We start from the raw sequence: 25,220 nt of genomic DNA on the forward strand, positions 1-25,220 counted from the left end.
TCCTGCTGCATTTACATCAAGAGCTCAGGAGTAAACCAGTGGGGTGATGAAAGTCTTTTTCAGTGCCTTCCTCAGCAACCAGCTTTCTCATCACACTCACCACAGCTGTGCTTCGGGTGATGCTGGATCTAGTTAAAATCCAAGCTTTTCCATTTGGGTTCCAGTCCACTGATAGACAGGACAGCCCCGAGAACTTGACCTTGAGGAGGGAGGCGGTCTGATGTGGTCAACCAGAGTCACCGCACTTCTCTCATCCCATTTCCACTGTCCCAGTTTGGTGTTTACTGACATGGAAGAAGGAGATTGGTTTTAATCTTAAGATCCTGCTGCCTCGGATGGACTAAACTCTTCATTAAGATTAACTTGAGCTTCTGGATCTGGGTGAGTAGTGGATATTTATGTGCATGTTGGACTGCTGCTTGAACATTACACCTTTGGAAACACCTGAGTTCGAGAAAAGCACCAGTATTTTCTCTGTCTTCTCAGTTTTAAATTGATGATTGCATGTGCTACTTTTGATCTCTAAGGATGTTATTCTTAAAAGCTGTGTGATATTAACCCGGCACTTACTAACAGGTGCCATTGCCGTTTGATGATTTCTTCCATCCACCACTTGTGGCAGCACTGAGGCCATCACTCACCTGGGAGGCAGACTGATGAATGAGACATGAATTTCTCAGCTACTGTTGTGACTTTGTGCCACCTCTGGTGAGTTCCACTGCAACTATATTAATAATAAGTTGTTATATTATCATTCTGGTCTATCTGTATTAGCATCTGCTGATGATGAACAAGTGGTAACTTTTTGTGAATGAACTTTTATGCGTGATATGCCAATATAAATATATCCGATAACACTTGTTGCTCATAATACATGCTTTCTCTTTTTAAAAATCCATAATCTGCAGTATACATATAACACTTAAATGAGACTTAAAATGAATTAATCATTTATTTGTGTCCAATATCGATGGAATTCACATTTCCTGCTTTGGTCGGTGAGTCTGTTTACCTGAAGACAAACAAACTTTTTGCCTGTTTATGCAGCTTTTCAACACATCTCAATGCTTGTAAACTGAAAAGCTGCTATCCATCACACTTAGGCAGACACACATGCATACAGTTACATTTATGTGTCAAGTGTCAGTGCAGCATGATGATAAACTGGTCAGACAACACTGCTCATAAGCGACTTGTGGTGATTTGTTGTTCTGCATACAGGAGCTAAAACATGCTATTAGCTAATGTCCATCAGTTTAGCAAATTGTCTTTTTCTCATTTAATTTCCATGAATCATAGAGGTTATGATTTGCACATTGTAGATTACACTGCACACAGGGTTTTTGTTTATTTGACAGTCATGTTATGGTTGTTTAAAGGCATCCAGTGGCTGCTACAGTTAATCTGTTATCACTGTTATATTTACAGGTGGATCTTTGTCTTGGTTGTGCACGTGGAGCAGCTCAGTGCAGTAAGACTTTCCTTACCTTTAAATTCTAATTAATTTATAATACCGTCGCTAAGACTGCAAAGCTCTGTGAAATAGCTACAAATGAAATCATTGATATACTGCACAGATATTCATTTCATAGACATTAGTCACAGCATACAGTGTAATCACCAGTGGTGTAAAGTAACTGAGTAAATTTACTCAGATGTTCTTCTTATGTGCCATTCTCAGTCATTTGTATTTTTCCTGAGTATTTAATTTTTTATCCTGTTTTCTACTTTAGCACCATTGTATTTCAGAGGCATGTATACTGCGCTATCTTTATCTAACAGCTGTAGTTACTTTATAGAATATTGGGAATTCAAAAACCTATCATGAGATGATGAATTATATCAAATAGCAAAAATACACATTATACACTAAATTTAGCCATCTTAGTCTGTCAAGTGAGGTACATCAGTAACAATATTCCCATAAGACATAAAAATAGAACAATTTTTGACACTTTGGTATGCAATGAATACTTCTACTTTAATAATTTAAACGTATTTTGCTGATAATATTGACATACATTTTAGTTTACTGAGGTTTTGTGTATAGGACCTTCAGTTATAACTGTAAATTTTAAAATTGTGATATTGTTACTTTCACTTCAGTAAGCTCTGAATACTTCCTCTACACTGATAGTCAAAGCTGTATTTACAGAAACAGCAACATATGCTTTCCTTGCTATAGATTTAACATTTTTGGGATGGATGTCAAATTAATTTAAACTTAGCATATACTGATTAAGTCCAAGCAGATCTGAAACATTTTGTATTTTGCTTTCGGACATGTCTAAGGCTATGTTGGCCGTGGATCGTACCACATTGTTGTACAATAGCATCCCCAGTAACTTTTCTAAAATGTTTCATATTTATTTGGAGTATTCACTTCAATTAATTAAATTAAGTTCCCTTAATTTTATTCGATTTGGTTTAATTCGATTCAGTTCAATTCATCCATTATCTAGACACCACTTATTCCTCATTCAGGTTGGAGGGGGGCTGGAGTTTATCCCAGCTGACTTAGGGTGAAATCAGGTGACCCTGGACAGGTCACCAGTCTATCATAGGGCAACACATAGAGATAAACAATCTCAATTCACTTCAGTTCAGTTCTATTCAATTCTATTCTATTTAGCTGTATTACATGGCACTAATTTACAACACTGACATCTCAAGGCATTTCACATAGTAACTAATACTTTATGTAGGAACTACTACTCTACTTTAGATTGTTGTCATATTGACATATGGTGCCTTTTCACACTTTCTAAAGATGACGAAAGTTGAACTGCATTACCCTAAAAGATGTCAGGTGTTTGATGTTAATGTTGACAACTGTTAAATAAATATGCATTTTTGTTTATTACACTACGAACACTATAGAAGCTAGTGTGACCTGATAGAGCAAATGTGAAGTCACTCACCTTCAGTTTGTGTTTCTACAATTTTAAATATCCTTATTTAATGCTACAAAACAGTAGAAGGCCATGCAGCTCTGAAATCCATCACCACAATATGTTTAAAAGCCATTACAGAACTGAGTCACCCTCTTGCAGCACGTGCTGAACAACTGTAGACCAACTTTGTATTGGAATCTTGCATGAAAGGCATCACACAAAGATTAATGACAACTACATTTGTTGTGAACGCTACCAGTGCTACTGCTGCTGCTAGAATAGCCAGGGATTAGGCCAGCATCTTATAAACACAATCCTGAATCTACTGGTCAGTGAGCTGTGCATATGTAACTTCTTATATGTCCTACCATATGTTTGCATCCACATCCTATGTTTTCCCTGAACACACTTGAATACCACATGTAGATTTATTTCGTATTTGCCAGCAAAATTGTTGGACGGATTTGCTGCACTTGGAAACGGAATGTTTAGCTCCATATGTGTTGACATTATGTCTGTAGCATTTACATTTTCCTGCAAAGTGTACAAAACTGTTTGGTGTTCTGTACACAAATGCTACTAGAGCGAAACCCATGAAGTGGACATGGTGGTCTAATGGTCAATTTGGCTAAGTGCACAGCTGATCGTTTGTAACATTACCATTCAAAAATGTCATACTATGACATAAACTGCATAGTGCGAGGTTCAGTAAACAGTATGCATCAGTCATATTAGACTCCAGGGACTGGGCTAGTCGTTGTGCTATAGAGATATGATGATTGAGTGGTGAACTTTGTTCAAGAGAAAACTATAACACAGTCTGATTGTTTACAACAGCAGATTCAACTTGGACATTTATGAATATCTGTGAATATATTCTCTTATCCAGTGAATCAACATCATTGTCATTTGTTTAGATAATTTAATGCTGTTTAGTATAACTATGGCTGATACCACTCACTATGTATATTGTTTGCAAAAAAAAGAAAAAAGAAGGGCAAACTCTTGGCAAACTTTTAGTCATGACTGGTATTTGTGTTGTAATGTCTGATCTGAATAAAGACACATTAGCAGGAAATATACACATTGACATGCTAAAATTTATGACGGTGACAACTTGTGTGCGATGTTCTTACAAATGTGCTAATGTATGATACATGTACAACTACACCGTTTTTGGGACGTATAGCACAAAAAAATAATTTGCTGTTGAAATAATGTCTGATCCAGACATATTTAACAAACTACGCTTCCTTGTGCTGTCAGCTGTCATACAAAAGCCAGTCATGATTGTCCGATCCTAGCTTAGCGACTGTAACCAAGCACCGCAAGACAGAAAGCTGTGATGCATACACAAATATTTCTATTTTATATATTATATATACTTTTAATTAAATTATATTTTTTAGGATATGCAAGTCGTAATAGAGATAGTTTTTTAGTCTGACTAAACCTTACTTTCAAAAAGATATTACAATATCACCATAGACTCAAGAGTATGCTACTGTTCTCAAGGTTTATTTCTGAAAAAAGCTATACACAGCTTACTATGCTACTTATTTCCCAAGTTTAGCATATAGCAATGGAGGCCTACTAGTGTTTCCACTCCTCGCTGTGTTAATACACTGAACCCCAGCAGTGCATGAAAGTCATGCTCTTCTATGTTTGTTCAGACTAATGGAGATATTCCCATGAAGGTTTGGACTGAAACAGCCAGTAGGACATGTTATCAACAGATGTGCAGTTAACCTCCATGGCACCGGCACAAACTCCTCTAAATATTTAGTAAGCTTTGAGAAAACACGACTAAATGTTTGTGACACAGATATCTCTGCAGCGAGAAACGTCCAGAACCCAAACACACACACATGCACACAAAGATTGTTAGGAGTACTTTGGAGGTGTGGACTCACAGAACGGCTTTTCGGAAGAATGTCAATACATTACAGAAATAATTTTCATCAAGGTCAGAGCGCTCGTTATTTACCCAAGTCGATATGGGAACGCTGATTTGTTTGAAGCTTTCTAATCGGGACTGCAGGGAAATCTGCAAGTTCTTAAGACCAATTCTCAAAACTGTTAAATATTCAGGAATGGCAAATAAACCCAAACTGCAGCCTTATATGATCCAGCTGCTGATGCTGGGTTCTCACTGTCATGTGCTCTGTGCTTGTTGTTTCAGGGAGGGATCGACGGCCCATGTGAAGGCAGAGACTGCTCTGCATGTCAGTGTCTTCCTGCCAAAGGTGCTCGGGTATGAACCTTCTTATCTCACGTTATGATGAGTTTCCAAATTATACCAAACTGCTCTCCAGATAACTTTTCTGATCTTCTTACATTTTTGCTTCATTTTTTTCAGTACTAAGATATTATGCACATAATATTTGTTTTGTCTTAAATTTTAGGATTGCTGATCTGTTCTGTGTCTTAACCATCTGAACCCTAACAAGTTTTTTGAAGGCTTTTTGCTACTGTTACAAGTTTGCTTACAGTGGACTTTTTTTTTTTACTGCATCATAAAGAACCTGCACCTCTGTGAAATCAGCAGAACCATGACTAGAAGTTTAGAGGTCTCAAACATGTGCTTTATCCAGCACAACAACATTTAAATGCCAGAAATCAATAAAAAAGCAACTTTTGTTTTTTTATTTTATTTTATTTTATTTTATTGTTTTACAAAAATTGGAACCTGGAACAAACATTTCCATTTTTCTAAGTGGCCCCAGATGTTACCATATGTTTCCATACTCCTTCCCTATCTACTCTGTGTAACCACAGCCTGCAGTTCAGAATAATTTAGTCAAAAAGTCCCCCAAATTTTTTGCAACATGACTGTAGGTCATAGCTGGCTTTAGGAGTGCAGTGAGGAGCACATACTTTTTTTGTTATAGGCAAAATCTGCCTTATGATGACAGCTTATCTTTGGCTTTTATTTCTTCAAGAGATATATAGAATAAAAACATTTTGATAAACTATTACAATTTTGGACTTATGAAACAGAATGTCACAGATGTGACTTTATTTATGGACATTCGAAAAGCTGAAAATCCGACAATTCTTTCCATTTTTGCAGTTTCTTGCTCTGATAAATGGTGTGATTTTAGTCTTTCTTCTTTTAGAATAACTTGTCCTTTCAAACCTGCTGGTGGTTTTGGGGTTCAGATGGTTAACCCGGAATGATCAGCAAGAAATCAATAATAAAAACAGCTCAAAATTGTGACTGCATTTAACACAACACTAATTTTATGTCCATTAAAAGCCATAATGATGTTATTAGTCTATAAAGGAAAGAAGTCAGTATTTTATACAGTATTTTTGCTTTGCAGGGAGCTCCAGGTAAGCCAGGGAGTCGAGGTCCACGGGGATCAATGGGACCGTGGGGACGTGGAGGGCGACCTGGAGATAAAGGCAGGATGGGAGAAGCAGGATTACATGGACCAGAGGGGCCCAAAGGAGACCGTGTTAGTATTCATGGTCATGTACATGTTGTGGGAGAAATGTTGAAAGAAATCAAGGCAACATCTACATGCACATGTATGGTTAAACATTACTATTAAATGTAACTGTGCAAAAAAAAAAAGAAATGCTGTGTTCAGGGTGGATAGCACAATAACTCTGCAATTATTAATCCAGGCCCATTTTCTTCTTCTGTTACATTCCAGGGCCCTACTGGTCCTCCTGGATTTCTTGGTGAGAGTGGTTTGGCAGTAAGTAAACTACAGTTGTCGTACATTTACTTGCAAATGAGAAAAAGACAGCTTGCATTGGCAGTAATAATTACAGATGAGCAATGCTCTAAAGGAACTGCACCAATTGCCCAAACTTTGAACTGCTTAATGTGGATGTGAGATGCTTCTTACTTTTTTTTTTACTTTCAAGAGGAGTTTGGATTATCTCTTTGATGACAGTGTCAGGCACTCTTCTGTTTGTGAATATGTCGTGTAGAGTTCCCAGGTGTGTAGGAAATGGTGCACTGGTTTGAAACATGCAACTGCTGTGCCCTCTAGTGGACACATTTTAGGCACACTGTAGACATCAGTGTCACTAACTCCTTGCTTTTCTAATCCACTGTTCATGTAATTTAAAAAGCCGGTCATCTTCACCACTATAAAATTATGAAATGTTTACTTATTAGGTAATTAAGTTATAAATGCCTTTATTCTTCATCATTTTCACTAAGAGTGAGCAAGACTACAACATTAACTTCCTCTGCTCTGCTACTGTACTTCACTGTGACTGTCCTTTACTCTTCAGGGTCACCCTGGGGCAGGTGGTGAGCCTGGTTCACCAGGGGTAGATGGCTGTAATGGGACAAGGGGTCAACCAGGAGTCCCTGGTTTTCCTGGCTTGGATGGTCTCCATGGGCCGCCGGTGAGTTGAACTCCTGTTTTGATGTTTTAGCTCTTCAGCCAATATTATATATTACAGGTTTATAATTTTGTACCTGCTTTAATGTCCAAAAACACCTTCTTTTTCTCATGCTGTACATTGCTGCAGCAACTTTGCTCACTCTCTGTCTGAAACACTCAGTTTGAATTCCTGTGTCTTTAACCCTCCTGTTGTCCTGCGGGTCAAATTAACCCGTTTTAAAGTTGTAAAAATGTGGGATATATATATATTTACAATGAAAATTTCCACATTTTCAAAATTTTTTAAAGAAATTTTTTAACATTTTTTGGTGGAAAAAAACAAATAAAAAAATGTTTAAGAGCATTCAGAAAAAAAATCAACCAAAATCCAGTGGATTTCGCTGTCAAATTTGGGGATTTTTTATTTAAAAAAATAAAACTTTTGAGGGAAACTTTTCAGGAATTTTCTTCCTGAGAATTTAGCAAATTTTTTATAAATTTGGGGAAATTTTTTCTGAATTTTTGGACTTTTTTCAGACAAGGCAACAGTATTTTTTGGTAAGGACAACACAAGGGTTAAGGTCCTCTCTTAAAAGAACAGTCTGCTCGGATTGGTCAGCTGGTCCGATCAAAGTGAAGCAACATCATTTACATACCATAACCATAACCATAACCATGTCCTTGCATAACCCAGGATCTTTGTATAGGCAAAGAAACACTGGCCCTGTTCTTTTTGTCAGGCCTATGCACTAAACCCTAACAGACTTAACCGGCAGCACAGTTGTAGGGTTTGAGTGTGTGAGTTTGTCAGAATTCTAAATAGTATAAAGCACGGTCATGGTAGCACATGTTACTAGGAAACATCACTATTTTAAAAACAAATTTGATCAAAAGATAAACAACTCAACAAATGCGCAGTAAATAACAACAGGAAGCAGCCAGATGCTGTCACATACAATGTACTACAGATTTCTATCTTGTACATCCATGCTTGGTTTGTGCACATTGTGTCCCCAATTTTGCTGTGAATATTTCAGTGCCTTCATGCTCTTGATGATTCTACAGTGAGACGGCCTTAAACCTACATGAGGGAGTGCACCTCAAGTCTTTGAATGTGGAGGTTAAAACTGTGTTCAGGTGTTCTGCAATTGTGTTCCATGGTGCGATAGATGAAAAAAGCCTAGACTACAAATGAGGTATTGTAGGCAGGTAAGGAGCAGTATCTTCTGTACTCCCTTTGGTATGGACTCTGAGCTTCGTACGTTTACACAGCCTTTACATACAAACTCACTGTAAGGTTGAAATATCACGAGCAAATTTATGGACTAGTGTGACATTCAAAAAGCCCAATTACAATTAAGGTTATGGAAGTTTGGGGGTAGTTCCACATATAGACCTGCGGCCTGAGTTTGGGTGTTGCCAGAGTGTGCTGTATGAATTTTTTGTCAAGCTCGTGTTTTGTGAAAACAATGCTAATATCTTCTCTGTTAATTCCATTAACTGGTATTTACAAAATGTCTAACGTGCTGTGTCTTGTTTTCAGGGATTACTTGGACCTAAAGGAATTAAAGGAGAACCTTTGTATGGTACTACCCTTCCAGGACTTCCTGTAAGTTCACCTACTTTGCAAGAAGTTCTGATTGTTACAGACTGGACTTGTTATTAAAAGCAAAAGGCCATCCTGTTAATGTGGTTCCATAATTTTTTCGAATACCCATGTTGGAAAAAATCTTTTCTTCATTTCTCATCTTGTGTGTTCCACTTTATAGGGGGACCGTGGGAGAGATGGAGAACGTGGCCTGCCCGTATGTTTTCTGTTCTTACTGTGACACCAGTTGAACATTTCTTTGTCATAAAATGCAAATAAATAAAACAGTCAATAAACATTTGGAATTCTCCTCAATCTGTTTGCGGTTAAGCTGTTTCCACTTTATATTTTTCTGTGTTTAACATGTAACTTTTTTAAACTCAGGGAGGACATGGACTTATTGGGCCTAAAGGGCTCATTGGCCCTCCTGGTTCTCCTGGGTCAGAGGTAAAAAACAACAACAAAAAAGAAATCCTCACATTTGTACTAACATAAGCCATGACTAAACTATAAGACCTATTTACTACTTTTCATTATGCACAAACTTGTTTATGTGTGATTCAATTTAGGGGTTTGATGGACCTACAGGTGTGAGAGGACCACGAGTGAGTCACCTGCGTAGCAAGTGCATGATTTAACACATTCATATGAAAAGCCAAACCCTTATTTAACTTTTGAGTCTTGTGTAGGGCGACCCTGGAGGATCACTGGCAGGCGACAAAGGCGACAATGTAAGAAACCTTTTTGGACTCTGGCAGCTTTGCACTAAGGTTTCATCCAGTGTGTGTGTGTGTGTGTGTGTGTGTGTGTGTGTCGTGGGTTAGGACATACTTATGAATGCATTTAACATCCAACAACATACAACTCTATTAAGTGTATTTACTTCCTTAATTTTGTATTCCAGGGTGAACAGGGCCCACCTGGCCCACAAGGAGCAGAAGAAATCATAGAATTTCCTCCTGAATTTCTTCCAGCTAAAGGTTACAAGGTGAAAACAAGGGCCCCGTCTGTATTTATATACAACTGACATTTTAAATTCACATCTTTGCGTATTTCACACCAGCCAGTTAAAGATAATTAATCCAAATAGAGTTGGCATATTGATGTAAACTGATTAGGCACAACATTATGACATTATGATCACCTCCCTAATACTGTGTTGGTCTCTTTTATGCTGCTAAAACTCCTCTGACCCAGTGGAGCGTGGACACAGGACCTCTGGGGATGTCCTGCGGCACTGGGATGGTAGCAGTGAATTCTGTGGGTCCTGTGGGTTGCAGGGTGGGACCTACCTAGATCAGGCTTATCCTTGTATATCCCACAGACGCTCAGTAAGATTTAGAACACCTTATCTCTGTCGTGTTCCCTCGGCCACTCGTGAGCAGTTTTTGTGGTGTGTTGGGGTGTATTGTCTTGCTGTGGGTGGAAACTGGCATCAAGGACTGCTGTTGCCATTGGGGTTTGGGGGTTACTTACTTGCAATGTTTAGGTGGGCAGGACATGCCAAACACCCACATGAATGTCAGGACTCAAGGTTTCCCAGCAGAACGTTGCATTATAACAAGATGATCGATGTCATTCACTTCACCTGTCAGTTTTCAGAATGTTCTGATTGATCGGTATATATTACTATAAAAGTTCAAAATCAAAGTTACCTATGCTGACTTTTGGCTCTCCAATATTCTGTGTTTGATTCAGGGAGACAAAGGTTTGCCTGGACTATGTGGACCAAAGGGAATAACTGTGAGTTTTATTTAGCCTTTAACTCTATAAGTGTGTCTGAGAGAAAGAGATGGTTAAATGACTGGCATTTTTTTTTCTTATCAGGGCAGAGGTGATTTCTATGGTCCAGGAATTAAAGGAGAGCAGGGAATCCTTGGATTTCCTGGAGATCGTGTAGGTCAATGATATCAGACAGCATGATCTCTTCAGATAAACACATGCATAAAAAGTTTTTCAGTCTAATATTCCCATCTCTAGGGTCCTCCAGGATTCCCTGGTAGGGATGGAGGGACCGGGCCTGAGGTAAACCTCTCATACTATTAAACCATCCTTTATGTTGCTATACTTTTGCATGTTAAATACACTGATACATTTTCAGGGTTATCGTGGAGAAAAAGGACTTCCAGGTCTCTATGGAAGAGCTGGACCAAAGGTGAGGTTTGCTTGCATATCAAATGAATCTGCATTCTATAATAAATACAAAATTGTGTCAGGTGCAAACAGATGTCTGTAAAAATATTTTGTCACAGTTAAAATCTGAACAGCTCCTGAAATGGAAACTTAACAGCCTTAGTAATATATTAACAATACGGATCTGAATTCTACAGGAAAAACCATGCTTGTTGGCATCTTTGCAACATGCTTATTTCCCTTCTGGTTAGAGGTTCCGTAAAAAAAGGGAGAAAATGAAGAATAACTGCCTTTTGTAGTTGCTTGGTTGGGCAGTTCTATTTCCTGGACAGCCCCACTAAGACTTGGTCACTCTTCTCTCCCATAGAAATAATTTGTACATCAGCATCAACTTCCATTTATAACTATAGTTTCCATATCCATGTCTTTGCATCCAACAGGGTTATCAAGGAGATCCAGGTCTTCCTGGTAACACCGTCTATCGCAATGGAAGTGATGTGAGAGGTGAGACAACAGTAGCAGCGACATTCCATTTACTGGTTGAGCCATATGTGGCACTGATAACACTGTTCTATCTTTATATATATATATATATATATATATATATATATATATATATATATATATATATATATATGAACTTTATACACTTGTGGGGTAAAAGTAATATATATATATATATATATATATATATTGTTTTTAACTTGTGGTCACTGGAAATTATGTAGCTTGTCAAACCACTCCTGCAGCACAATCCACTTTTACACTCTCATCTTGCATATTTCCAGCAGTCTTTTCTCCAAAAAATGTCTAAACACAATGCGTTTTGCAAAATATCACATGAACTGACTGTTAAAATTGTCAGACCCTCCTCTAAAATAGTAAATAACCATGATTACTTTGGAGAATAACCACTTATTTTTTGACTTTTTTCTTGTTCTGCGACTATGTGTTTCAGGTGCTAAAGGTAACCGTGGATATCCGGGACCATCTGGACTCCCAGGGGAACCTGGGTACATGGGCATGCATGGGCCTCCTGGTCCACCAGGCATAGCAGGTCAGTGTTGTCTCAGCTCTGTGTCTAGAGATGTAGTGCTGTGGCCATAAGTACTTAATACTAAATCTTAGTAAAAATCTTAGTACTACATTAAGGCCTTGATCCAAAATCTTTATTTTCTCCTCTGTCAGTGTTCTGTGTGTGTCTTGATCCTACATTTTTTGACATTTCACATTACCTCTTACATCCTAGAGGGGGTAGGTAGGCCTGGTCCACCAGGCCCCACTGGTCCTAAGGGCTACAAGGGAGAACCAGGAAGGTACAACAATTTTGAAATCAGCCCATTTCCGGGACCCAAAGGAACTAAAGGATCCTCAGGAATTAAAGGTGTCGTAGGTCCCCCAGGTCCTCCAGGTATGTTGGCTGTCTCTGCGTATCATACACAACACTTCCTTATTTGTCTCTTACAAATCTATTTATTTGATTAATGACTGACTTGTTATTAGTTTTTGCACATGTTAATTCAAAGGACAACTTACATTTTGTTTTGTGTGTCTGTTTTTCTTAACATGGTGTGGCCCATATAATTGAACCTGATTAGGATGTGGAGGTAATTTTTGAAATTTTAAAAAACTTGTGCTCAGTTTTTGGTTACATTTTTCATTTAACTACTTGCTCACATTTTTAGCTTTATTTTTTAGCTAATGTTACGGACTTGTTGATCCCACAGATTACTACTGTGAGCCTGGTTACCCTGGAGACCCTGGTGATGCTGGACCCAAAGGACTTCCTGGAAACAAAGGCCTCAGCGGAATTAAAGGTGATCAGTGATTATTTGTGTACAATAACCACACAAGCCAAGGCTGTGAATACTGGAGCTGTAGAATCTAAAAACAATCTGAGTGAACATATTAACAGTGAACTTGATAGAATTTAGATCATGCATTTTGTGCATTTGTGTGTGTGTGCAGTATATGTATGCACAAGGGTCTTTCTATGGAGACCAATGAGAGTGGAAACCATTGAAATAAATTCAATTTTATTTATATAGCACCTAATCAAAAAACATCTTACTTTAAGGCACTTTGCATATAAAATACCTGACAATGTTATAGAGAGAACTGACAGTTCCCCCCTGAGCAAGCACTTGGTGACAGTGGGGAACAAAACCTCCCTTTTAACGGGAAGAAACCTCCGACAGAGCCAGACTCAGGGACAGCAGCCATCTGTCTCGACCAGGGGTGAGTGGAGAGGGAAATGATAAGCCTTGAGAAACAACAAACAATAAACACTGAGCAGATTGGTGATGCCAGTAACCGCAGGTCAGACACATGCCGCCACGGATGCCTGCAGAGAGGTACAGACAGAGACAGGACACAGAGGACAAAGAATAACTATGAGAAAAGATATAAAGTTAATGACATAGAACGTATGAAACAAACAGAAAAAATGAAAGAGAGAAACAGTCCCTCAGCAGTCTAGGCCTAAAGTAGCACAAATAAGAGATGGTTCAGGGTCACTTGAGACACCACAAACTATACGTTTTATCATAAACAAAAGTTTTCAGCTTTATCTTAAAAGTAGAGGGTGTCTGCCTCCTGAACTCTGCTGTTTCCACAACAGAGGAGTCTTGCTTTCACAGTTAAGTTTAGCATTAGATGTAGGTCAGTGTTGTGATGGGAGGGGTTAGGAATCAGTAAATGTATTGTTCTATGTCAGTGAGGATTAGAACTGTGACAATTATTTGATCACTTGATTAGGTGTTCACGACAAAATAAACCACCGCTATTTTAATAATTGATTGATCAACTGAATTGTTTTTAAATAAATATTTCATATTCTCTCATTCCAATCTCTTAAATGTTAATACTTTCTTTATGTTTAAACATTTCTAATTAATGTATTTTCTTTACTGCTCTAAAACAGAATATTAAGTACCTTTGGACTGTGAACAAAACAAGACATCTAAGGATGTCATCTTGGGTTAAAATCATAATAATGTATACTGTACTGTGTAGGAATGCTGATTCATAGTCATACATTTTTGCTGTCCTTGACTCCTATAGGTTGTCCAGGAGAATGTGAATGTAGGTCTGGTGTGGGGAATGTAGGACCTCCTGGTCCAGTTGGTTTTCCAGGGCCTCCAGGTTTACCTGGACCTGAAGGACTTAAGGGGGACCCAGGACTGAAAGGAGGGGACGGGCTAAGAGGACCACCAGTAAAATAAAATAAAATTTCTCTTTCTAAAAAGTATTGAAACGTTTGTGTTAACTACAGAGACATATTTATTATTGGAGTTCATGTTTTCTTGCAGGGATTTCAAGGAATTCCTGGTCTGAAAGGCCAGAAGGGTCAGAAAGGTGACTTTTTTGGGATAGGTCTTAAAGGTGAGCACATTTAAAGCAGCACCTGTAATCTACCCAGTGAATATATCCCAGTACTACAATACAATCAGTGTTCTGTCTTAAAGCTACAGTATCATAAATGTGTGGACGTATCGGACATTGTTCAGTTTTTAAAAAGCTATTACTCAGTTTCTTGTGTTGTATTCTGCACAGCGTGGTCAGTACAACATTAGATTAAAATCAAACACAACATTAATTTATCTGCCAGTAACTTTGTGCTTTATGTCAAATAAGAAAACAAACATCTGTATTTCATGCATGCTTATATGACAGCTTACTGAACATTTACAGCACATTATCAACTGTTTCTTTTTGTTGTTGGAAGGTGTGAAGGGTGACGGAGGCGTCCCCGGATATTCAGGTCCTCCTGGAGGTATAGGTAGCCCAGGACCGGATGGCGCCCCTGGCCCTGTGGGAGACCCTGGACCACCAGTGAGTGTGTTTCTGAAATTCTGTAAATGCAATTTGTGGAACAGATGGTAAAATTAATCTTTTACTATGATTATTTATGTTACATTTGTTAAAAAAAACAACCCACTTTCGATACTGCACTTACAATGTCATGTCATTTTTCTAAAGGGTGCTGGGTATGCAGGATTGCCTGGTCCCAAAGGTGATCCAGGTGCTACGGGACGCAAAGGATTACCAGGACCTGCAGGTCTCCTGGGTAGTTATTTTCCAGGACCAAAGGGGTCGCCCGGACCTAAAGGAAATCAGGGGTTTCCCGGCTCACCAGGGATTCCTGGACGACCAGGCCCTCCAGGTCAGGTCTCACGCAAACTCATTTCTAAAGTAAGCTGTCATGGGCTCAAAAGCATCAGAACTCAAAGCATGTTGTGTCTGTGTTATCAGGCGAAACGGAGACATGCTGCGAAGATGATGAGATTGGCCCTCCTGGTCGTAAGGGTGAACCAGGTTCACCAGGTAAGTCTAACAGGTATTATGCATGCTTTATTTAAAAAGTTATCACTGACTCCACACACTCTAAAAAGTGATACCTTCTAGTCAATTCTGGCTGCTAAATTGTTGGCTAAACAGTCAAAGTGCCACGTTTATTAATCTGACTTTTCCCAAGCTTGCATCTCACTGTTAGTCTTTCACTGTTACATAGAATGCCCCATACATTTGTTACCAGAAGTGATTTGTAAGTTATTTGTTCAAAAGTTGATTGCAGAATTGTTTGGTCACATTAAGCCATGTTTCTGACTGAAACACAGTTATTGTTTACTGACATGTCCATGACAAATCCATGCTGCACGCAAACTTTAGGTTTCATTTTGGTCTCTTGTAGGAATTCCAGGTGCACCTGGAAGAGAGGGACCGCTGGGAACTCCTGGGCAACCAGGCCCTAAAGGCATGAAAGGAGATGACGGTGTAACAGGAGGGATTGGACTGCCAGGTAATGGCTCTCTAAAATACTAGCAAAGAAACATTCCCACATGGGAGGACGATTGTCAGGAAAGAAATCATTAATTATATAAAAGGGCTGTTTAATGCATATAGGTGTCTCTTTTTTGTAACAGGACGTCCAGGTTTAACTGGGGATCCGGGTGACCCTGGTCCCAGTGGAATTAGTCTGAGTGGCCCTCCAGGTGCTCCTGGGTTAGCTGGACACCAAGGCAGAAAGGGTGAACCAGGAGAAGCTTTCTCTTCCAGGCCAGGTGCTCCTGGCCCACCTGGCCTCCGTGGGATTACAGGGAAATCTGGCCTGCCTGGAACTCCTGGAAACCCAGGATCACCAGGTAAGATTCTTTTACAATTACATGAATACAAACAGTCCTTCAGCTATTTTAGCTAATGTGCCCTTTATGACAGGAAAATATCCTCAATTGACAGTGTACTTCCATTTTTTTCTTTTTTCACATTTCTGTTGGTTGATCAATAGTGCTTTGAAATTACAGGTATCCAAGGCCCAAATGGACGACCAGGCCGTAAAGGAGAGCCAGGTCCCCAGGGTGACCCTGGACCCACTGGCCTTCCAGGCCTACCCTGTACTGCATGTGACCTGAGGGGTCTACCAGGACCTCCAGGACCTCCTGGAAACCCTGGGCCGAGTGGAACATCTGGTGAGCGCATTGCAGCAATGAGCAAAATGATGGATATGACTAGCTCTGGATGCCCATCAGAATATACTGTACCTGAAAATTGTTGTCATGATAAACACTGCATGGAAATAATTAAGAGTCGATTGTGTATGTTTTTTAACTAACAGTATTTGTCCCACTGAATTTTCCAATGTTGCATAGGCTTCTTTGGTCAGAAGGGTGTGAAGGGGGATATAGGTCCGCCTGGTCATGGACGGACGGGTCCACAAGGTTTTCCCGGTCCTCCTGGTTTGCCAGGTTCTGCTGGACCAAGGGGCCCCTCTGGCCCACCAGGAGATCCTGGACCAAATGGCTGGCCTGGAGTGAAAGGTCAATCACTGGCCTGTTCTGATAAGAATCATTTTTACTTGATCATTTAAAATCATGTATACTTTTAAATATCTCACAGGTACTTCTGTTCTAGTTTGCACAGTCCAGTGAACTTAGTCAAAAACTGCATAGCTTGTGTCATTCATAGATAGGAGCGAGCTGCCAGTCAGCATGCCTTTATAAAATCTGCCAGCTGCACCTTTGAACACACCGCCACACTTGATATTTATACTAGCCTCTTCTGAATAACAAGACTGTCCCTTCAATTTATGCAGGTGAAAGGGGATACCCTGGCAGGCCTGGAACAAGAGGCTTATCAGGCCGTCCTGGACCTCCAGGACCGAATGGTGTACAAGGAGAGAGGGGTTTGAATGGTCGCCCAGGTGACCCAGGATATCCAGGACCTCCTGGTCATAAAGGTAGGACTCAGTGTATGTGCCATGTCACTAATAACTATAGCCACTCTTCAATTTTTTTTAAAGCTTTATTGACAGGACAGCAATGAGAAAGATACAGGGAAGCAGGGAGAAGAATGGGGCAAAGACCTGCATCTATGACCTGGATTCAAACTCATGACTGCGGCATCAGGCACTATAGCCCGTATTTATGGCTCACTCACTCAACCTGTTGAGCTACCTGAGATCCACTTGGCCTTGACCAGTATCCTAAAACACCCAGCATGTATAAAGTCTACAGCAGAAGTTAATTTGCTATAAGGATGAAGTGGCAATGAAACATGTTTGCTCTTTTGTTCAAGTTATTGTTTTGTCCTTTCTGTGTAAATTTTAAATGCAGAATATGTTTCATCTCAGCTCTGTGGTCTATCCAGGTTCACAAGGAGAACCAGGACTACCAGGAGCATCAACTTTTGCAAATGTAATTAAAGGCTTCCCGGGACTTTCAGGACTAAGGGGGCCACCAGGCCAGAAAGGATTTCCAGGCAAGGGAGCGAAAATATTTTTTTCAAACTGTTTTACAGTAAAAACACATAATTAATTGTTATGATTTTTAATTATTTCTTTTACAGGATCAAAGGGCAGAAGGGGAGATCCAGGTGATCTAGGTCCTGATGGATTGTCTGGCCAGGCAGGTTTTAAGGGCATCCCTGGAGAATCTGGAAGGTCAGGAAGACCAGGACCTCCTGGGTATACTGGAGCTAAAGGTTTCCCTGGGTCAGGTGGACATCCTGGGCATGATGGAGATCTGGTACACAGTAAACCTAACTTATTGCTTTCATATTTCTGTGACAGTCTGTTCAGTTTATACCCAGAAGCCCTAAAACAGCTGCCACTTGAGTCACATTCAATAAATCTACATACATGTACTCATACATTATGAAACTACATATTAAATGTGTAGCAGACAGCATATCGTTTCAGCTAATCGCAGCCATCTGTGATTTACATGCCACTGCGTCCACAGTCGTCCTCTTTTGCAGGGACTCCAGCATGGATTAAGTTAGTTAGACTAGTCCTGGATAGCTTGTCAAATTTCTCTACACATAAATGTTGCTTTAAATGCACATAATTTTTGATTTGTCAGATTTACAGGTGAAAATAAATGATTTGGATGGGTCCATGTATGTTACAGGGAGAACCAGGACCCCTGGGTAATATCGGTATCTCTGGGCTACCAGGATTGCCCGGTGCCAAGGGTAAGTTTTAAAATAGGTTAATGTGTTTTACTGGTCCTGTAAGAATCAGGGGATTTTTTTTAAATGTACATTAAAGTTTATATATTAAAGGAAGCCAAGCAAATTTACTTTATTCTATGTATATTGTCCAAGTTACGGCGCCCTCCATAATTATTGGCACCCCTGGTTAAGATGTGTTCTTTAGCTTCTAATTAATTCATTTTTTTTCTAAATAATATAGGACCACAATGAAAAAAACAGGAAAATCCAGCCTTTTATTCAAGTGCATTTATTCAGTGGGGAAAAAAATCAGACATTAAGAATTAATTCTTTTACATCAAATCATGTGTGCCACAATTATTAGCACCACTGATTTTAATACTTTGTACAACCCCCTTTTGCCAACAAAACAGCACCTAATCTTCTCCTATAACTCATTTTTCAACAACTTTCAGTGTGGGAGTATGCTTCTGCAAGGGCGCTGTATATGCCGTCGAAGTAAACAAAGGTGGATCCAAATTCTGCGCGTTTTAATTTAAATGACTTTTTTCCAGCATTCTTGATCCCACAGAACTTAATATGTAAAGGGAATAGCCACAAGAAACTTTCAGGTAAATAAATAAGCGCATCCATGGTAGCAATGCTTGTCTATTTCTATATGCCACACATATGAAACTGGTGCAGTTTTACCATTGATATACCCACCATTTTGATACTAAAAATTGTGAGCCTTTGATTGATTTTTTTCTGGTTTAGATAGTAGATATTATTTTGTGAGACATAATTTAAGTTCATGCAAGAAGATTTAAATCCACAACAGCTTGGGACACTGTAGGATTTCATCTTGTCTATCAACAACTATATGATATACAGTACAGTTATGATAAATGCAACCACAGTTAAACCAGCAAAGACCAATCCCTCAGAATTTCACACGTCATTCAAATGGACCAAGCCTGATAAACCTTGTCTGAATCTGTTCCAGGTGATCCAGGGCAGACGTTTGGACAGCCTGGTGCACCTGGACCCAAAGGATTGCCAGGGGAGGATGGACCCAGAGGTGAGTCAATAAAATGCCACAACGAACAGATTGAACAGAAGATTTATTATATTTCTTCAAGTTATGAAGCTGGATTATTTTTGTTAAACTTGCAGGATAATTCTCAGTTCCTTTGATTACATACAGTAAGCTGTCATCAGAGGAAATAAATATACACATTTTTTTTTCTAGCACCTACAGGGAGTCCTGGAGACCCGGGTGACCCAGGATGCATAGGAAGACCAGGGCAACCTGGACAAGCAGGCTTTACTGGGGAACCAGGAGGGGAAGGACTGCCAGGTGATTTCCAGTAAATATTTGGATTTCAGAACTCATGTAATGCATCAGTACTGTGGATAAATGCATGCTTACTTTTGAACCTAGGCATGCTGACTCACAGTCAGATTTAGGATAATAATAATGACTTAACCCTATTCAGAGATCTCAGACATCCCTTAGCTAACCATTATAGCTTGTTCTCACATAGGATACTGTAAATTTCACTTACACTGATGGCACATAAAGTAGGTAGTGTGTCATTCAGTGACAATGAAACAGCTTCAGTTTTCTACTCTTCTCATGTATAATTCTCATTTGCTTCTTTAGCCATTAAAACATGAAATCACTGTGTACATTTTACACTACACATTTATTCTTGGAAGTAGTTACAATTTTGTATACGTGTATACATTTTGTATTTAACTCTTGTACACATTTGTCTCTATAGGCTTCCCTGGGCCACATGGCCCATCAGGTCTTCCAGGTTTTCCAGGGCCTCCAGGTGATGGAGGTGGTGTGGGACCATTAGGCCCACCAGGCCCATTTGGGCCTCCAGGTACAAACATGATGTCCATTGTCTCTTTCATTAATGCATAAACAGAGGACACACATTTAAATGTACAATGTGTTAATCATATTTTTTGCCTTCTGTCAATTCACTTGTTTTTTTTTTAAATATCAAAAGGGGTTTTCAAATGGGGCTGCCAAAGGAAATCGGGAATGCAACTATTTAGATATGAGCAGTAATTAATAATTAGGGCTTATCCCGGCAAAAATTTCTTAAGATAATGGAAAATGTATAAATATTTTGGAGCAGTGGTTAGCACAGTCACCTCACAGCTAGAAGATCCTGGGTTCAAACCTGGGTCTGGGGTCTTTCTGTGTGGAGTTTGCATGTTCTCCCTGTGCCTGTGTGAGTTTTCAATGAGTTCTCTAGCTTCCTCCCACAGTCCAAAGACATGCTGATTCTAAGTTATCTGTAAGTGTGAATGTGAGTGTGCTTGGTTGTCTGCATTGGCCCTGAGATAGACCAGCGACCTGTTCAGGGTGTCCCCCCCGCCTTCATCTTAGGAGGATTAAGAGATGTATAGAACATGGATGGATAGATGGGTGAACATTTATTTAACAAACAAAAAACAGGTGACATAAAAAAGAGAAAATATGGACAATTTAGGGTGCTAAAACTCACCAAGATGACTGATTCTTATGTTGTCTTGTAATTTTATCTCAGGACCTCCTGGACCACCAGGTCTGGATGGACTGAATGGGCTTAAAGGTCCAGTGGGGATGAAGGGAGCACATGGTAAGAGAAATAAAACTTTGTATAATTCTTTTTATACAAGACAAAATAAATGAGTCTGTTTAGGAGAATGCCTTTAATAGGAAGCTTTCTGATTATTTATTGTGAATCTAAATCACTGTGAAATTGTAATAGTTATTAGTATCATGACATACACATGAGTCGATGTGAGAACATGCTACAATGTAATACTGTGTTTTATATATACTTATTTATAATCAAGGTGTAGATATCCCTGGCCCTCAAGGACCAGATGGTTTTCCAGGAGCCAAAGGTCTCAGGGGGCCCCAAGGACCTCCAGGAACCACTTATGATGCGTCTAAAGGTCCAAGGGGCCCAACTGGCAATACAGGTATGTGTTGCATCTATTCCCATCAGTAGTACAATTGCTGCTCCTATTTCAAATGGATAAAAAATACTTTTAAAGGTTTCCTAAAGTACAGCAGAAATGCCAATTTTAAAATGTATTTTTAATTCTTTTCAGTGCATTTTAAAACTTGCATGTTTAGCTGATTTGGTTATTGTTTCGCCATGCCTCGCACATACCATATGTTACATAACATATTTATGGCTATTTCTTGTCTGTCATAGTCCCTCAAATTGAATTGTGTTTATGCCTTCATACTGAACTCTGTTTGCTTCATATATAGTGTTGAGTGTGGTTTTGTACTTCCTCCCTCAGGTTTTCCAGGCTCACCAGGTGGACCAGGTTACCCTGGCAAACAATGCCAAACACCTGTGCCAGGGTCCTATGGAGAAATAGGATATGAAGGACCTCCAGGCCCCCCAGGTGTGTATTTGCCTATGTTCATCTGTCTGTCTATTTGTTTTCATCTTTATGTAGCCAGAATTTGAAAAGACCATTGTGCAGATTTGTGCGCACATCTAACGGTGGAAATGTGTGCCATTTCTACATTTGACTAGATCTGACATTTTAAATTGTTTCTTAGGTCCTCATGGAGAACCTGGACCACCAGGCAGCACCAGTATTCTGCACAAAGGAGACCCAGGACCAGTTGGTCTTCCTGGGTTACCAGGACGAAAGGGAAGTAAAGGCCTCCCAGGACCTTCTGGACTTTCAAACCACCATGGACCTACCGGACCCAGAGGTACACTACAGTTCAAGTCTGATGCTATCAGTATTTTGCAGTGCTGCAATCCACGTAAATACACATTAAATGTTGCACTTTGACAGGTGAGACAGGTTCAAGTGGACCAAGGGGTCCTCCGGGATCCAAAGGTCCTCCAGGTGCTCCTGGACCCCAAGGCCGAAAGGGTGAAACTGGCCCAGCGGGAAATAGAGGTATATGACATGGTTAAGCTGAGAAATGAAAAGATGTGCCCATGCAATTGTGTTTACAGCAGAAAGTCACAACATGTCTGAAGATGCTTTACATTGTTGTGAGTTTTGAGTGTTTTCAAAACTATTGAAATGTATAGCGTTATGTTCCTACACTGCATCTAATACTGAGTGAACTGTGTTTTGTCCAGGTGCAAAAGGTGCCCGTGGTGATTCTATCAGTGGATACCCAGGACCAGCACCCCATGGACCTCCAGGACCACCTGGTCATTCAGGATCTGAGGGATTCGTAGGTGACACGGGTCCACCTGGAACTCCAGGACGTAACGGTACAGGGTGTTATGAATAGTTGTGTATGTTTTATATAAATTGTATGTGTATGTTTCTGGTCTGCATCTGTACAAATCTGTGTTGTATGTTTTTTATTAGTCGCAGATGCCTGTTCATGTCTGTATGTGTGTGTGTGTGTATATATAACCTCTTAAGCCCGGTCGGCCCACGGGTGGGCCGAAGAAATTTTTTCTGAAAATATGGCCAGGGCTTAAGAGGATAAATATATAAATATATATAAATATACCGGGCTTTGCAAAAGTTCTGTTACACTCGGTTTCATGATCTTTATAGACGTTTACATGTCGGAGTGAAAAATTCCATTAAATAAACTGAAAGTTCTACCTTATAGGCAGGTGTCCTTAATACAAATTTTTTTCCTCTGGTGAAGTTGTATCAAGATGGAAGTCAAAAGAGTTGAGATATCTGCTCTCCTTTGTGCTGAACATCAGCCGGATGACCGTCCACAGAGTCGCGGAGAGGCTAAAGAATGGTGAAGATCTTTCAGGTCTTCACCATTCTTGAAAGATATTCTTGAAAGATATCTCAACTCTTTTGACTTCCATCTTGATACAACTTCACTGGAGAAAAAAATTGTATTAAGGACACCTGCCTATAAGGTAGAACTTTCAGTTTATTTTATGGAATTTTTCACTCCGACATGTAAACGTCTCTAAAGATCATGAAACCGTGTAACAGAACTTTTGCAAAGCCCGATATATATATATATATATATATATATATATATATATATATATATATATATATATATATATATATATATATATGTACATACATACATACCCATCTTTTTTTTCTTTTCCATTTTCTTATTTTTGATTTCTATGTTTCAGGAGAGAAGGGTCCTAAAGGGCCTGTTGGCCTCCCTGGCAGATCAGGTCCTCCTGGTCGCAGTGGTCCAGTTGGAGATCCGGGAAATGTTGGTGAACAAGGATTTACTGGACCTCAAGGTGAATAATCAGGCCTAGTTATTAGACAGTCCCTATCTTTACACTGTTTAAGTGGCAAGACTGCTACATTGCATTGTGTCTCACTCATCTACATCCTCCTTCTGTCATCCACTTTCTGTCTGGTCAATGTTTCTCTCCTGCAGGTATCCCAGGTGTACCTGGTGATCCTGGTTTCCCAGGCCATAGCGGTGCAGTTAGATCTGGCTTCATGTTGGTTATCCACAGTCAGTCAGTTCTGGTGCCAGAGTGCCCCACAGGCAGCAGTCAACTTTGGGTGGGCTACAGTCTCATTTACCTGGAGGGTCAAGAGAAGGCTCACACACAAGATCTAGGTACGTGTCTGTGTAAAGGGATCCTTTTGTTGCTGTCCTGAAATTAGTTACAAACTTTAGGATTTGAAAAAGCCTTTCTGCTTTGTCTTTTTTTCACTGTCGTTCCCTGTAGGCCAGCCTGGCTCCTGCCTCCCTGTTTTCTCCACCATGCCTTTCTCTTACTGCAACAAAGCTGCCTGTTACTACTCTAGTCGCAATGACAAATCCTACTGGCTCTCCACCACTGCTCCCATGTCCATGATGCCGCTCTTTGGCACGGCAATTAAAGCCCACATCAGCCGCTGTGTGGTGTGTGAAACAGCTTCACCTGCGGTGGCTTTTCACAGCCAGGATCAGTCTGTCCCTCCATGCCCAGCTGGCTGGAGGAGTTTGTGGACGGGCTACTCTTTCCTCCTGGTGAGTGTGAGAAAGGGTTTGATTGTGTGTATGAAAGAAAAAAATGCTGTCAGCTTCCTTCATTGTGTACCTGCTTCCTTCCTGTCTCCAGCACACAGGGGCAGGTGATGAGGGTGGCGGCCAGTCGCTGACTTCCTCTGGTAGCTGCCTGAAGGATTTCCGAACGTACCCCTTCATTGAGTGCCAGGGTGCGCGGGGCTCCTGTCACTACTTTGCCAACCTGTACAGTTTTTGGCTGACTACCGTGAGTTTGACAGAGCAGTTTACCACCGCGACGCCTGACACCATTAAAGCAGCCGACCGACAGCGACGCAAAGCCAGCCAGTGTAATGTCTGCCTTAGGCAACTATAATGCACCTCCTATCACTTTCAGTTGCAGTTTGTAACCTGTTTTATACCCATGCTTTTTAAAAATCTAAGTCAGATTACCAGTCAGAGTTACAGAGAGATTCTAATAAATGATGTTTAATATTAAAAGTAAAAATCTGTACATATATGCACATACCCACTACCTGAACATCCGAAGAACAACTTATTCTTAATGTCATTATTTTCAATAAGGTGCTGATATTAAAGATAAAATAGCACCTTGTGTGCTAGAATAATTGTTTAGTAGGTGATCCTTTTGTGCTGTAACTTAAGATTTTGTTTTCAATAAAAATTTTTTTACCTAATGTCAGAATATTCATTAAATCATCATAAAGGAGACATATTTAGAGGACCTTTGTTTATTTTTTTTAATCTAATTTGTGTTTCTCCCCAGTTAAAATATTTAAGAAAAAGGTGTAATACTTCTAGTAATTCAGATTTCAATGACAAGGATAGTTGAAAACACAAAAAGTCCCAGTGTATTAGAAAAC

The 25,220-nt window shown here is 39.8% G+C and overlaps 1 protein-coding gene across 1 annotated transcript; it reads left to right on the forward strand.

Moving 5' to 3' along the window:
- Nucleotides 1-1,156: 1,156 nt before the first annotated feature.
- LOC110951739 (collagen alpha-4(IV) chain-like) lies at nt 1,157-25,034 on the forward strand. The gene is made up of 40 exons (XM_051953679.1): nt 1,157-1,167; nt 1,429-1,471; nt 5,077-5,148; nt 6,221-6,355; nt 6,557-6,601; nt 7,149-7,265; nt 8,787-8,852; nt 9,013-9,048; nt 9,521-9,562; nt 9,736-9,819; nt 10,530-10,574; nt 11,405-11,468; nt 11,923-12,021; nt 12,214-12,375; nt 12,692-12,781; nt 14,028-14,179; nt 14,276-14,348; nt 14,692-14,798; nt 14,946-15,129; nt 15,219-15,290; nt 15,658-15,765; nt 15,890-16,108; nt 16,268-16,432; nt 16,613-16,780; nt 17,056-17,199; nt 17,808-17,986; nt 18,371-18,434; nt 19,399-19,473; nt 19,645-19,752; nt 20,180-20,287; nt 20,963-21,034; nt 21,255-21,383; nt 21,714-21,821; nt 21,982-22,140; nt 22,227-22,334; nt 22,523-22,660; nt 23,516-23,632; nt 23,776-23,964; nt 24,077-24,360; nt 24,452-25,034. Exons 1-40 carry the CDS (start codon nt 1,157-1,159, stop codon nt 24,710-24,712), a joined length of 4,602 nt encoding a protein of 1,533 aa, XP_051809639.1. The 3' UTR covers nt 24,713-25,034.
- Nucleotides 25,035-25,220: the final 186 nt, after the last annotated feature.

The sequence above is a fragment of the Acanthochromis polyacanthus genome, chromosome 9 (genome assembly GCF_021347895.1).
Source record: "Acanthochromis polyacanthus isolate Apoly-LR-REF ecotype Palm Island chromosome 9, KAUST_Apoly_ChrSc, whole genome shotgun sequence".
Taxonomy (NCBI): Eukaryota; Metazoa; Chordata; class Actinopteri; family Pomacentridae; genus Acanthochromis; species Acanthochromis polyacanthus.